The sequence below is a fragment of the Aptenodytes forsteri genome, unplaced genomic scaffold (genome assembly GCF_000699145.1).
Source record: "Aptenodytes forsteri isolate BGI_AS27 unplaced genomic scaffold, ASM69914v1 Scaffold206, whole genome shotgun sequence".
NCBI classification, from domain to species: Eukaryota; Metazoa; Chordata; class Aves; order Sphenisciformes; family Spheniscidae; genus Aptenodytes; species Aptenodytes forsteri.
In genome coordinates this window covers 610932-625702 of record NW_008794544.1, presented here as the reverse complement: position 1 = coordinate 625702, position 14771 = coordinate 610932, and the positions used below count along the sequence as shown (strand labels likewise).

The window sequence follows — 14771 nt, the reverse complement described above, 5'->3', positions numbered from 1 at the left end:
GTTCTTGTGATACCACAATCTTCAATATACTTACATTGAAAAGGAGGGAATGTTAATACTGCTGACACCAGTCCTGTTTCAAATTTCTTGTCAAGTCATGAAACATAGCGCAAGTCCTCAAAAATCCGTGGTATAATTCTTTTGAATAATTCTCAGATATGCTCTTAGTTGTATCCAACAATAATTACAGAGAGCAGGAGGGTGGGAGGGAGGAGTGGAAAAGAGAATCTTATCGATAAAAAAGGAACCCTGGGCCTTCTGGTGTTTTCCTGGCTCCGGCTGCCATCTAGTGTTTTGTCAGACACGATGAGGTACACGGCTTATTTTGAGTCTGCGTGAACCTTCCCTGAGACTGAACTCCGCCTGTATATGCAGGCAGAATAAATAGCACAGAACCACCCCTCCAAGGGACAGCAGAGGAGGAAGACATAACACAGCAAGTTGATGAAGAGTTCCTATGAAATTAGTTCTCAAGTATTTGAGGTAGCATCGCTCCTGCTGAATTAACTGCTTTACATGGTTTTAAGTGTGGTCTCTACTGAGCTAAGGACAGACGTTATCACAACATAAACTTTGATCTTCCACTGCATAAAAAGGGGGGAGGCTTTTCTTCATTACTGCTGTGGTACAGTAGTTGCTGTTGCATTTTGGGCTTCTTTTCCTTTCGCTTAAATGGGTGTACAGAAGGCCTGATTCCTAACTAAAGCAACATTGGTGTAGAGAGAATCATCTCGGTGTAAAACTCATATTGCAACTGTGCAAACCAAGTGTAAGTATGACACACAATGTATAAACTCAAGCTAATGTAGCAGTCATCAGCGTAGGCTATAAGCTTCTGGAACAGGATGCACATACACCATTATTTTTAGCATCTTACTAGCTTGAATTGTGCTAGGAAATTATTTCTGCTCTACTGTGGGAGATCTAATCCATTCTCCTCAAACAGGCCAGAGTGTGTAGCTCTTTAATACAGTGGCATAATGTGCTCTCAGCTGAGCACTCCTCCAGTTTGTTCCGGATGTTGCATATAGCTTTGAAGTGTGGCAGATTTTGCTTGCCCTGTTGTTAGAGCAGGCAGACAGTGGATAGTGGGCACAGAGGACATTTCAGAAGCTCCTGATCTTTGGGAAGCCACAGATCTTTGTGTGAAGATTGTACAAACTGAAGAATGATGTGACAGACTACATTCACTGTCACTTTTGGTGCAGGACAAGCCGTAATCCAGAGATTGAATGGATTATGCTGTCCGGGAGATCTGGCTGACTGGCTCCGGCAGAGACTCTTGAGATGTCACATCACTGACAACATCCTTCTGTTGTCTAGAGTTTGTGCAAACAAAGGAAGCCATGCCAACTGCTGTAGATCCAAAACCAGTGTGCTGTTGGAAAGTTGCCTGTCAGCACTTTAGCAACAGGATCAGACTTGTGAAGCAATTACTTCACTCACAGGTAGCGAATAGAGCCGAATTAGCAGCTGGTTTTGAGAGGATGGGAAGAAGCTCAGGAAAAGAAAGAGATCTCCCTTATTTAGATTGCTTCACACTGAGGTCACAGGTTGACATTTTATATCTAGTCAGGATGTCTAGTTCACACCTAGGCATTAGACTGCAGAATTAAAACCATAGCTTTGTGTCACAGATATGAGGAATAGTCCATATTTCATTGGGGGGGCAAGGGGAGGCATTTTCTGCAGGGCTGCTTAACAGGGCTGGACGAGAGCCTAAAGCCTTTTATGACTTTGTCTTTGGCAATATTTCATGCTGGGAAAAGTTCTGAAGGATTGAATCTACTGGAACACGCTGCTTTGAAGGAGGAGCAAAGCTTTGCAGGTTGTCATAGAAAACAATCACAAACTATCAGCAAATCAACAAATGGAGAGGACTAGTGAACAGGGATGATAGCCAGGATGGTAGACTAAGGCTACCTCCCCTTTTTCATACATATCAGTGCTAAAAATCAGTATTGCCTATTTTGTAGTACTGATTGTTTTAGTCTTGGGCTAAAAATCAGTACCCCTACTCTGAAGACCTTTGTTAAGAATAGCAGTAGGCTCTGTAGCAACTACAGTGATGATGTTGACCATTCAGTCAAATTCTCAAAGTAAAGGTGAAGGGACTCGTTAAATTTGCCCATATGTTCCTTTAATTTCCAGTCGTATTTCTTGGAACTTTTCACTTGCTCCAGTTGCCAAATCTGTCCACCTGATCTTCTCCTTCTTGCACCTGTAAGTTTTGAGCGTTCTTCACTCAGAGTGGAGATTCAAACCATAGTAGAATTTGCCAGCTGAAGTCATGAGTTGTTCACTGAAAAGCTATGTAAGAAAGCTTCCTGTATACTGGACTGTTGATGTCTTCATGAGGAACATTCATGATCTTAATTTGACAGTCTATCTGTTCAATCTGTGGTAACTGGTTTTCCTTTCCCATTGTCTCATTGCCCAGCAAAAGCTATCTTGTGTAAATGTATCTTAAATTATTAAAAAAAAAAATCTAAGATTATTATCTCCATCATTCCATCTTTCAAAGCAACAAAACCAGGTATTCTATTGTTTTGAACATTCAGGGACTACCTCTCATATATAATCTCTCAAAAGCATTTTGATTACACAGCAATCATGACTTCTCTGGTTTACTACAAAAAACACTACAAAAATTTGCCAAAATTGCAGGCTAGCACAGAACCAAAAAGAAAATGCCTTTAAACTTAATAATTACATTTTGGTGTCCTTTCACATGATGAAAGAAGTGACCACATATTAGATGAAGAGTCATCTGAGAAGATAACGCTTAGCAAAGTAGCAAACAACAGGGATTTCTGATCCCCCTGAAAGGGAGACTGAAATTAAAAAGAAAGCAGGCAATTGATAAAAGCTGCCATTTACAGAGTAAAAAAAAAAATTAGGCTGGTCTCCAACACAAATAGAGTGAGAGGTCCAAGATGGGAAATTCATATAAATTTTTCCTCAAAGAGCATTATTAGGAAAGCAAACAGTGAGAAAGCTACATGCTTCAACCAGCTGATGGGCCTCCAAAACAAATCACAGGCAAGATAATCCGTAAAGTTTGAGCTCTGAGGTTGGAGCTGATTAATGCACCACGATCCCTCTAAAAATTCACTCTAAAAACCTACTGCAGGTGTATACATAATCCCACTTATCTAAAGGCACAACAGTTTATCATCTGTGTACGTCAGAGGCCAAGAAGAGAAAGTGTTCAACTCGGAGAAAGTTTGAAGCCCACAAATCCAGCTTGTTGGGACCCAGCATTGCACTCTGATGAACGTTAAGACAGGAAGCACATCTGAAGCTGATGCTGCTAAAGCATATTTATTTCGAACGTGTTCTCCCAAGTATTTTTTAGACATGTCTCCATTTCACAAATAAATCAGTTTATAAAAAGTTATGCAGAATTTGTTAAACAAAAGCCACAGAAATGGTACAGTAGACATACTTCTCAAGAAATAATGATGATTCCACATAATTTACAGCAATAAAGTTACAGTGAAATGCTCAAGAAGCTTCTATCCTTGTCAATGGGAATTTAAAAAGTAAAATTAATGTAAGTCTGGCTTTTTGACAAGACCTTTAAATAGCTGGCTGATCTCATTAACGTTAATCATCTGGCATTAGATATAACTTCAAATTAAATATTTCTGCAAAATCTGCAAAAATCAACTGATATAAAAGACTGAAATTTATAATAAAAAATCTGTTGAAACTTCAAGACAGAGAACACCGTTTTCCAAAATAAAAATAGTCAGACAGCAGTACAAAAAGTCAGGTTTTCCAAAGCATTGCTGTGCCTTGACTGGAACACCACCAATGAGACAACTTTCTTTAGGAAACTTTAGACACGGAAAAATCAGTCTAAAAACTGATCTAAGTTAAATCTTTTTTTTAAAGTGCATTAATTATTTGAACAGTACACTGATACTTTTAACAATCTTAAATACAAAAATTCAAAGAACTAGTACAGTTTTTGAAGTTTAGAACAATTGACACCAAGAATGAAATTACTGATATTTCTTAGATTTATAAACCCTTTAGGTTTAGACATGTATCTTCTTTTGTGCCTGTATGCTCTAGAACACAATGGAAACCTCATCCTGGTTGGTCACTGCTTTCATAACTCTCAGAAAATGATGTAAAAAATCTGGTCTATGGGCTTATTTTTTTGCCAGCTGAGTTACTGAAAACTCTCTTGGATTTTAATGATTCCTTAGACTTTGAAACACACTCATCCATGGAGAAACCCAAGCAAAATTAACAGGAATTATAACTGCCAAGAATAAGGTAGAGGACCTATTATCAGTCGTTTCCAATGATCAAATGCAAACCATACTTCATCTTAATTTAGAGTAAGTCCATTTGGTGACAGAAGGTGTCCTCAGAACTTCTTTCTGGGAGACGCACGTATTTTCCGGCACAGTAACTATTATTTTTGCAACTGTAATGAATTTGCAAGTGTACTGGCCACATAAGAGGCTAAAGAAGAGACTCTGTTTATCTACCATAAGAAAGGTAGAACGATGACTACGAAAACAATGACAGCTAAGTAATAAAGGCTTTAAATTAGAGCCAAAACTACAGGCAGCTAAAAAAGGTTTGGAAATGTGTGAACTACATCCGCAAAAACTGTAACAAGGTAAGGAAATGGATACCCTGATGACACTGAAGAAAACAACAGACAAGATAGAGAAAGACTGGATAAACAGTAATGCCTTCATCTTTTTGGGTTCAGGATCAGATGTGATGACATGGTGTTAGGACAGTGAAATTTGTTTTGTCACTTACGGAACTAGAGATTTTTATTTATCTATACATCAAGGAGTCTCTTGCTATGCCTTCCAGTGTAGCATAAAACTTGAAAATATTAGCTGTATATATTTGCTTCTTTTTATAGATCTTTATGTAATTGTGATGTTAAATAAAATGCTTAACAGTAAAAGCTTACTTAGAATGTTGGTCCAATCTCAAAACACTACTTAGCAGTCACACCAGTATTGAAAGACTACCTCTATCTACCTTTTTATCAGGTTCAAGGGATACCTACCACATGGGAGTATGAGACAACATTATATAATTACATTTAAGGTGTAGTTTTGGTATTCAGTTAGTTGCATCATCCCTTTTCAGAGGAATTATTTGAAGTGCTTTGGCTATTCTCTCTCCTATAGCTCGACTACTTGCTGCAATTATTCTTCGAGACATCAAATCAAATGGTCCACCTAGAAATCAAAGCAAGCAAAACAACTAGCTTATATCTGGAGAAAATTAAAAGCTGATAAGAAAATGAGCACTGAAAAAAATCAAGTGTAAATGATACATTACTATTTAGGACCAAGTTTTGCCCCTGGATAAAAATGCATTTAACACAACAGGTATCTCTCATGAGCTACATTTAAATTCTCTTCAGTGTATGTTTACTGTCTTTTTTCCCACTCTTCCAGGTGCTCAGCCAAGGGAGTAAAGGTTGTCTTGTAGCTTAAGAACATACAATTGACTCTCTCTTTGTCTATTAACTGGATGGGAACTCTGTTCAGTAGTAGTAACTTGGAAAGAGGATTGAAAAACCTCTTTGCCTTCTCATTTCAGCCATGTTTTGCTCCCAATTAGCGATTTAAAAGGACAAAAGAGTATCATGCATGCCCGTGTATTTACCTGATACATCTAGCAGTACTCCACCTGCTTCAGTAATAATGATTCCAGCCCCTGCCATATCCCAGCAGTGAATCCCCATTTCATAATAGGCATCAGCTCCACCCGTTGCCACAAGGCACATGTTCACAGCTGCTGTACCAACAGCTCTGATCCTAAAGGAGACACAGTTGGTTTTTTAATTGAGAACAGTTTGGAAGAAAGTCACAATGTCTGTGTACACTGCACAGAGAACACACAAGCATCATACGCAAAGTGAAATGAGCTAGAGAAAATGTGATGGAATGCTGCAGTGAAACAAAGAAGCAAAACTTCATTCCCAATTTTTTAAGTGGCTTGAAGCGCTCTCCAAATATAGCAAATTTCCAGAAATTACATTTATGAATTCTGTTAAACAATTTTGTTTTAGAGTAAAAACACATCTTGAACAACTTCTTAACCTAAAACATATTATGGAAGATACCTACCCATGAAACAATAACAGATATTCTACTTTGCTTTTTGAATACAAGAATTCAAGTAGAGTGTACACTGTTCTCGGCATTGAAAAAACAGTTACTTCAGCTTCTCTGGTGATGCTCAGTAAGCATCTCTGACTTGCAAAAACCCCTAACAGCAGTAATCACAAAAAATAAATTACGCAACATAAATTTGGTCTGGATAACTTTCATCAAAACCCTTGTGCTACAAATTCCAGTTTCTTTTGCACTTAATAAGTGTGACTTGTACAAATAATTGCAGTTATTTAAATTATCAGTAAAATGTACATCAAATTGTAACTGATAGCAGCTAAGTTACTGCAAGAAGCAACTTAAATAAACTCCAATCTCAATTTACTGTTTACAAATAAAATACCAAAGTTGAACTGACAACAAACCCAAAATGTATTCCCTGCTTACAATTTAGCATATATTTTTTAATGACACCAGAAGACTTTTTGACAGTAGAAAAAAATCTACGTGTTAAGTGTCAAAACAAGAATCCTGAGAATCTCAGCATAAAACTACAACCCCTTTTAGATCAGAAACATGAGTAGGGTTGAGTAACAAAAAACTGTCTACTGAAACCACCTTTAGACGTAAAATGGTTTGTGGAAATGTAGGCTTTGGCTTATCTGGAGGAGAGGAAGCAGGGAATGTAACCAAAATAAGAGCAGTTTATGGATAATTTCAACTACTTGGACAAATTCAAAAAAATTGTATGGTGTTGAAAGAGGAAAGGGAGATCTACTTTTGTCTTCTGATACATATTAAAAACCAACGATTTTCATTACTACAGGGAACGGAAACTAAGAAATGTAATATAGCTTCTGTTTATCCAGTTTTACTCCTTGTGTGTTTCTGAAAAAAAAAGAAGGGCACAAAATGGTATTTAATTTTTTTAACTAGCAAATAAAATACTTTTCAGTCCTACAACACCAAACATGCTTCGCTTCTCAATACTGATAGTTAGGGTTCTCTTAGATATGTCCCCGCTTGAAAAAGTTAAACACACTTAGAGTTTCTCTGCAGAAATCATATTTCACATTTAAGGTGTCAAATGTAATGCAACCAATCCTTCCTAAAAATGATCATATTTACAATATTAACACTATCAGTAAATGTAAAAAATAGGAAGTATCTTACCCGTGAATAGGAATACTGAGAAGTTTTTCCATGTTAGAAAGAACTATTTTTACAGTCTCTGGATCACGATTTGATCCCAATTCTGTTACTAAAAGGGATTTTGTAATGTCTGGAAAAGAAATAAAACCTCACCTTTCCAACAGTACAACTTATATAACAACAGTAATTAGCAGGGTTTACTTCATTGCTTTCTTACAAGACTGAATAAAAGCAAGGTATTTTAATATAAATATTACATATACTGAATGTATAGAAATCTGTTCTTACATGGAAAATGGCATGAAAAAATAAAATACAGCAAACACAGCATGATCTGGTTCAATTGTGCATATACATTAATCAATGTCATTAGTAAATAAAATTCTGTTGCTATAAAAATTAGAACAGTCCTCAGATCTTTAAAGGTCCCACTAAGTGTGGATTTTACTTCACACAGGGTAGTAAGTATACAAGAGTGATACTGATTTAAACCACTAGTTCGCACCTGGAAGAAGCTGAATTGTTTGGTAGATTTGTCAGAGACTCTAAAGAACAATCACAGACGGATTACAGACAAGACAGGGAATTAAAAAAACCCAAACAACCAAAAAAACACAATCCACAGACACACAGGGAATAAAATCTTCAATTGCCGAGTTCTGATTTTGCAAAGATCACAAGCACGTTACATGCATCAAAGAGAACATAAAAGCTGTTTCTCAAAAACGAACAACCCATGGCCAAAAAAAGCCTGTCTTTGCAAAACAAAACTATGAGCTAAGAAATAGGAATATATCCAGGTTTAAAACTGTTGATGCCTCATTTGCAAAATAAATGTAATTTCTAGAAATAAGCTACTCAGTTCAGCTTACCTTCTTGGCCTGATACTTGAAGTTTTTGACCATTGCAGAATGCACCTTTTCCTTTTCTGGCAGTATACATCTTGTCTTCTATACAACTATACACAATTCCAAACTCTGTCTGCAAGAAAAAGTAAAGATACCTTGAGGTTGTTTTCCCTTTCTTCCTATTTACTGTGAAAATACAGATCTTAGTTACAACTAGCAACAAGGAATTAATTTGGTTTTGACTGATTAGATATTAAGTAATAAAAAGTATACCTTTTTGTTTACAACAAAGCCAATTGAAACTGCCACAAATGGAAACCTACAAAACAAAACATTTCACTAATTTATAGTGAGACACTATGCTTCTTTCATTACCATGCTTACTCTTAATAAAAACAACGTTCAGTTAAATGTAATGTATATTTCAAAAAGAAACTTGGACTATATAGGAAATATTAGTTTTCTGGAACTTGCACAATTTACTACGAAAATAGACCCAACAACACCAATTACCATTTAAAATACAAACTTTTCCACCCACTGAAACTAAGCCTGTTACAGCTTAGGGACTGTCATCCCTGTTACAGCTGTTACGAGCTTAGGGACCGTCATTTTATAGCCAAAGAATACAAGCAAGCCTCTACGCTACTAACCTTTCTCAGAAGGAACAAGCTGGCCAAAATGGTCTCATCAAAAGACGCAAGTCACCTCTCCCCCCACCTCCACTTTCTCCACCAAAGCAATGAGAAAGATGGATACTGAGGTGAGAAGGAAGAATGCAGGGGGAAGAGTGAAGGCAGTGGGAGTATATAGGACACGGTGGGCTGCATCTCAGTCTAAGTTTTTAACGATCAACCAATTATTTTTTTATTATTATTTTTTACTCTTCAAAATTTGCAGTTCCAAAACATTTGCTTTAATTACTAGCTGCAAAAAATACAGACTTCTAAGTCTGTAAGTCCAGCAGAACGGGTTCTTTTCTTATAGCTTTCTGAACATGTAATTTAGCAGGATTCAGCAGCTGTTTAAAGCCATGGCACACATAGCGGCAGTCATTTCAAAATTGGAATCAAGTACGCTCAGAAAAGCTCATCAGGGCCAAAATTTATCATGTTTCAAAGACAGAAGGAACAGGCAGTCAGCATTACACTGGAAGTAGTGTACCTACTAGTGTCATCCTCACCCCGGTGCAAAATACCACTAGACAGTCACTGGTGATATTCTGCTTTCTTTCATGGTAGCGGCTCCTAGATCACAGCGAATTTGAAATTTCTTAGAAATCAGCACTTGGAGCTGTTATCACTTCTCACTAAGGCCTCTCTGAAGATGCTGCAACTCTTAATTCTGAGTCCTGTTGCTCTACTGTTAAAATCTGCCCACCTATCTTTGGCACCCGTGCTAAAGGCTGCTGACTCCTGCTATATAGTATGGGCCTCGCACGGAACAACTGCTGTTGGTTACAGAGTGAGACTATTATAATACTTACAGAAATACTAAAATAATTACAAAAACTGCCCAATGGCTCTCAATAAATGCAAATAATAATTTGTAACTATTAACAAGTTCATAGTATCTCTTTTAAAGCAATTTAAAAGTGAAAAAAACTTTCATGGAACTGGAGAAAGAAAAAAGGTAATCAGTTGAAGTTGCTAACATTAAAAAAAATGAAAGGTGGACCTGTGTACGAAGTTGGTAGTTCCGTCAATAGGGTCTATAATCCATGTGGGGTTATCCGTCAAAATGCTGCCCTCTCCAGCTGCAACAGATTCTTCTCCGATGAAGCTAGAGTAGCAAACACATTTAAAAGATACAAAGAAATTGTTTAAGAGGTCTGAATTACAACACTGTCCTTGAAATTAAAATTCTTAAAGTAACATGTAGGTTTTTGTACCATCAGTGATCATATGGAAAAAGTTGAGAAATACACAATTTATCTGAAAAGCACCAACCACATCTGACCAAGCTTGCATCGATATTTATGATGTCAGAGATAAGCATAATATGTGGGGAAAAGAACTTTACGTAATTAACTTTACATTTTAACATTGAAGTTTTCATCATTTTTTCCACTAACAGCATCATCAAATTTTAGTCAGAATACTTGTAGCTATTTACACCTTTCAGTTTATTTGTACTATAAACCACTACCTTTTAGCTTGTGTTTTAGCTGAAGAAAGCCTTTGTGGTCATATGCATTTGGTTCGACCACTGCAGTAACTGTTAAATTTGGTCTGATTTCAACCCAAATATGACAGAAAGTTGTTAGTCTCAAAACTGTTTAGTTTTACAAGCATTACAAAAATGGTAACATGGTAAAGGGATGAAATCCAAACCAGAGCTCCTCCTGAAGAAGACGGCAGAGTGCATGCTCAACCATAATACTAAACTCAAGGGATACACAAGGCACAGCGCCACAGGAACCCAAATTTCACATTTTTTGCTGCTTATGAAAGTATTTGTTTTGAACTGCAAAATTATTGGGATGAGTGTAAACAGGTGGAATTCTCTTCTACGCCTTCTGCATGTTGTTAAATTTATCACATACTACTCAACCTATGAAAAGTATGCATCAAACACATGCTTTCCTCCACAAACATGTAAAATGAGGAGAACTGCTGAGAGTAAACAAATAAGGTCCCTTTAATATTGATTAGGCATTTTATGAATAACTATGGAAGTGAAGATGATTGCTCAGAAAGAAACAGCTTGTTTCCAAAAAGCAGCGGATCTTCACAAAGAGAAGAGAGAGACTGAATAGCTATTTAGGTGGATGAGTAATTAATTAGAAATTCAACACCAGTATGTCTAATGTGATCTCAATTATCTAATATAAAAAGAAGCTAAAATATTCTAAAATGTTTATCAATGTCACAGAAACTGTTATTTCAAGGTCATTCCACAAGTCTGTATGCTTACACTAACTTGGCTAGGTTACTGACATTTTGCATCACCTCAGTTGTTCCAATTCTATGCATATTTATTATGTTTCACATATACAGCTACAATAAGAAAATCTCCAAGAAAATGCAAGAAAAATTAGCAAACTCACTTTAAGGAAACTGTATTAAACTTGAGCCATTATGTCAAAATGGGAAAGAAAGTCCCATGTAAGTAAAAGTAAGTAAAATACATACAATTCACCCTTCAAGAATAAATGTCTTTCAGGGATGGGGGAGGAGGGTGGGGGGAGGGGAAAAAAAAAAGGGAAGAGCAATAAACAAATCAGTATTTTGTATAGCAGACTTTCAGTTATGCAGAATCAGAAGATCCTGTCTTCTTTTAAGGATGTTTGATGTTCTTAAACTGTATGAGATTTGCCAAAGGCACACTCAGTACCATGGGACCCATCCAGCATAGACAGCAAAGGCATGCTAGTTTCAACAGCCAACAGCAGACAAGAAATTTGGGGTTCGGGTATCTTGAGGCCACCTTTGATTCTTCAACACAAAAAACTAAGAAGTTATTTACAGCTGGTTCAGCTGGAAGTGACTTTCAGCATAAGTCTTGAGCAAGGCTAAACTCGTGTCAGTAGACCCTGGGGACACCTTGTTTTGTTACTACAGCCCTCTAAGCGAATGACAAAATTAGCTAGCAATTAATTTAGAAGCATTTGGGCAAAACTTCAACCCACTACTACTCTAAACTACTTAATATACTGAGAGTAAGGGAGAATTCTGTAACTTTCCAGCATGCCAATCATAATGAAATTTTACCAAGCAAAATCACAAACTTTCCATTTTCTTCTTCCAGTCACCTCTCCCCTTCTTCTATCAAACGCGTATTGGTAAGAAGCCGTACCTGTGAGAAGGATACTTTTCTTTTATCAAAGAAATAATGAAGTTTTCTACTTTTTGATCAGTTTCTGTCACTAGATCTACTGGTGAACTTTTAGTCATAATGGATATTTCTTCTTTGAGTGCTCCATGGAATATCTGTTAACAAAAGAAATAAAAAAAGAAAAAAAACCTTTCTCCATTAGCAGTATGGAAAATACTAGTTTTCCCAAATATCTGAGCATCATTTTTACTGTAATTTCTATACTGCACGTACAAAATACAAACACAAGCAGTGACAAAACCTGGATTTAACTGCAGGAGCTGAGGCTTACCCTTGCATCTATCTCCAGTCCCTACTCAGCACAAACTTTTACATGACCCTAAATCTAAGTACTACAAGAAGATCCACTGGTACATGAAACTGAGCTCTATTTTGTTAGGACAAGTTTTAGATTTATGAATTTAAATACCAGAGTTGAATGAAACACTTAAGACTGAGCTTAAGTCAGCTATTTTTAGCCAGACCCTGCATTTATGATCTTAAAACTATCAGAATCAGCTTAAGCAAGAATCCATGCCTCACAGCCCACAGAATTATTTTACTATAACTTAGAAAGATTTTCTGAGGGAAGACTTTAATGAGGTCATTGCAGGGACAATGTTCTGCAGATTCTGCAGCTCCAGGAGACAGAATTAGTACATGTGCCATCTTGTCTGGCTGCAATAGCATTCAAATGTACCAAGCAGAACTACCAAGAACTGAACATTTGGTAACCACTTAGGCTAAGGCTCTGCCAAGATGTGCAAACACTTTCTTGTTCTAAGCCATCTTCGATCACAAAAGGGCAAAGTACTGCCACTGCAAGGGATACTTTTTATTTATAGAAGTAAAGCAGTCTTCATAAGAGAACATGATGTGGAATCTCGTGCCAACAACAAGCCACTGTATAAAGTTGACTGAGGTGTTCACAAGAAAGACTGTCAACAGCTTTCAGGTGGTAAAATAATAAGGTAGACAGGTGCAGTTTAAGGGGAAAAACAAAGATGCTCTTTGTTTACCACAATTCAGAATTTTTTTTTTTTTTTAAATCAGATTTAAGGAACAAAAGATACTTCTTAGTCTTTAATCAGACTCTGGTCCAAAGAAAAGTGCAAAGTTGTTTTCTTAAATTAACCAAGCTGTAAACATGAAAGGCACTCCAATCGTGAACTTGAACATCATTGAATGACTGCTAATTTATGTTTTTGACAAAATACTCCTCAGAAGAACGTCTAACATCAAACTCCTTCAAAAGCTATATACATACTAGATTCAATAAATAATGTTATTATTTATAAATAGTTTATACTTACGTCCCCAGCTTTCCTTGCTAAAGCAACTGCATAATCCATACATTCTTGCCAAGGATCTGCCATCTTTTCTTAGATATAGAGCCTACCAAAAGGATAGATTAACACAAAAATGATTATGGCTTTTTTTTTTACAAATTCTAATTTTCTACTCCCCCTGTTCTGGACTGCACTGTTTTCTCCTTGCTGGAATATGGAAGTTTGTTCTATCCTTTACTCTGAAAAAAAAAACTTTAAATGTATTAAAAGCTTAGTCTAAGTTACCAGATTTTTTCCCCACATTTTGTGATTATCAAAAAGGCATAACATAAAAACATTAACAAATACAGAGCCTCAGTCTTGAAAGATACATGCACATACAAGACTCCACACTTAAGACACTGACCTCAGTGTACATAAAGGCTCTGAAAAGCAACAGTGCGGTTACACACAAGCACATTCTCAAATACAGCGTACAGCTCAGGACCTTTTTTTTTAAAAATACTAGAATCTTCACTGTAATTTATTGCAGAAGACTGCCGACATACAGCTTAGTCTATTTCTAAGTATGGTTTAAATGACTTTGAATATCTTGAATTAGAAGATTAGAATCTTAAACCCAAAATCTATCCTTTCTGTATTTTAGTCCTCCATGCTTTGTTCTAGGGGTTTATTCCAAACACAAATATGAAATGGTTTTGATTCTACATGAGAAAGTTACCAGGTCCCACAGTCATTTAAAAGTGTCTTCTATATTCTTAAGTATTATGAAGCCATAAAACCTACCTTATCTTCTATGTATCGCTACTTCCGTGAGCAATGTGAAATACAAATCAGCACATCACACATTATTTCTTATACACCCCCAACAGACCACAAATTCCTTCAATGACACAATGGTATGCTGAATTTTGAAAGTCTGTTTCATTTTTGAGACCTAGCCCTTTCAGAAGCCTTCTGGGTACTTCCTATTTAAGTGATTCAGTCTTTAAGCCATGAGCTGGGTAACAGTTTTGTAACACTTGCAGATTCACAAAGATTAATGATCATAAAAAAACCAGTGAAACAATATCAAAAAACCTGTGCAATTAACATGACCGATGCGTTCCCAGTCCAATTATCCTGATCTAATGGTCCTTGCCTCTTTCAGTCTTGGTCCTAAAGAGCTAGAGATGGCTAGAAAAGCTAGGTAAAATGCAAAGGGTATGATGCTTCAATTGTGTTGATAATGTTCTTTACTGATCATAGCCTTTAGAGTATAGGTTCTGTTATATAAGCACATAAGTAATTTGTCAAAACACAGAACTGGGTACAATAGCACTAGATAAAGTTACTCTGTTATCCATAAAAGACTGGTAGTACTAGTGGAGCCTTAAGTACGCTGACATCCAGTACAACGGCACAGCCTCATGCAGCAGAGGAAATAAAATCATTTACATTTAAAACCTCACTAAAACAGTAACTCCGGAACACGTTTTCTAGTTAAACACCAGCACCTACATAGACTGGAAGAAGTGTATTTTTTTTCCCCAGCTTAGTTTTGTCCCCTCTGGACGCCC

At 36.6% G+C, this 14771-nt stretch overlaps 1 protein-coding gene across 1 annotated transcript in view; it reads right to left on the bottom strand.

The window, feature by feature from the left end:
• Positions 1–3302: 3302 nt before the first annotated feature.
• Positions 3303–14771, bottom strand: part of IMPA1 (inositol monophosphatase 1) — a 12789-nt gene continuing 1320 nt past the window's right edge. Inside the window, exons 2-9 of the mRNA XM_009272371.2 lie at positions 13237–13318; positions 11906–12039; positions 9785–9889; positions 8381–8426; positions 8132–8240; positions 7281–7389; positions 5659–5810; positions 3303–5225 (exon numbers count right to left, since the gene is read on the bottom strand). Coding sequence (XP_009270646.1) covers positions 5107–5225; positions 5659–5810; positions 7281–7389; positions 8132–8240; positions 8381–8426; positions 9785–9889; positions 11906–12039; positions 13237–13299 — 837 coding nt within the window. The 5' untranslated portion in view covers positions 13300–13318 and the 3' untranslated portion in view covers positions 3303–5106. The remainder of the gene's footprint in view (positions 5226–5658; positions 5811–7280; positions 7390–8131; positions 8241–8380; positions 8427–9784; positions 9890–11905; positions 12040–13236; positions 13319–14771) is intronic.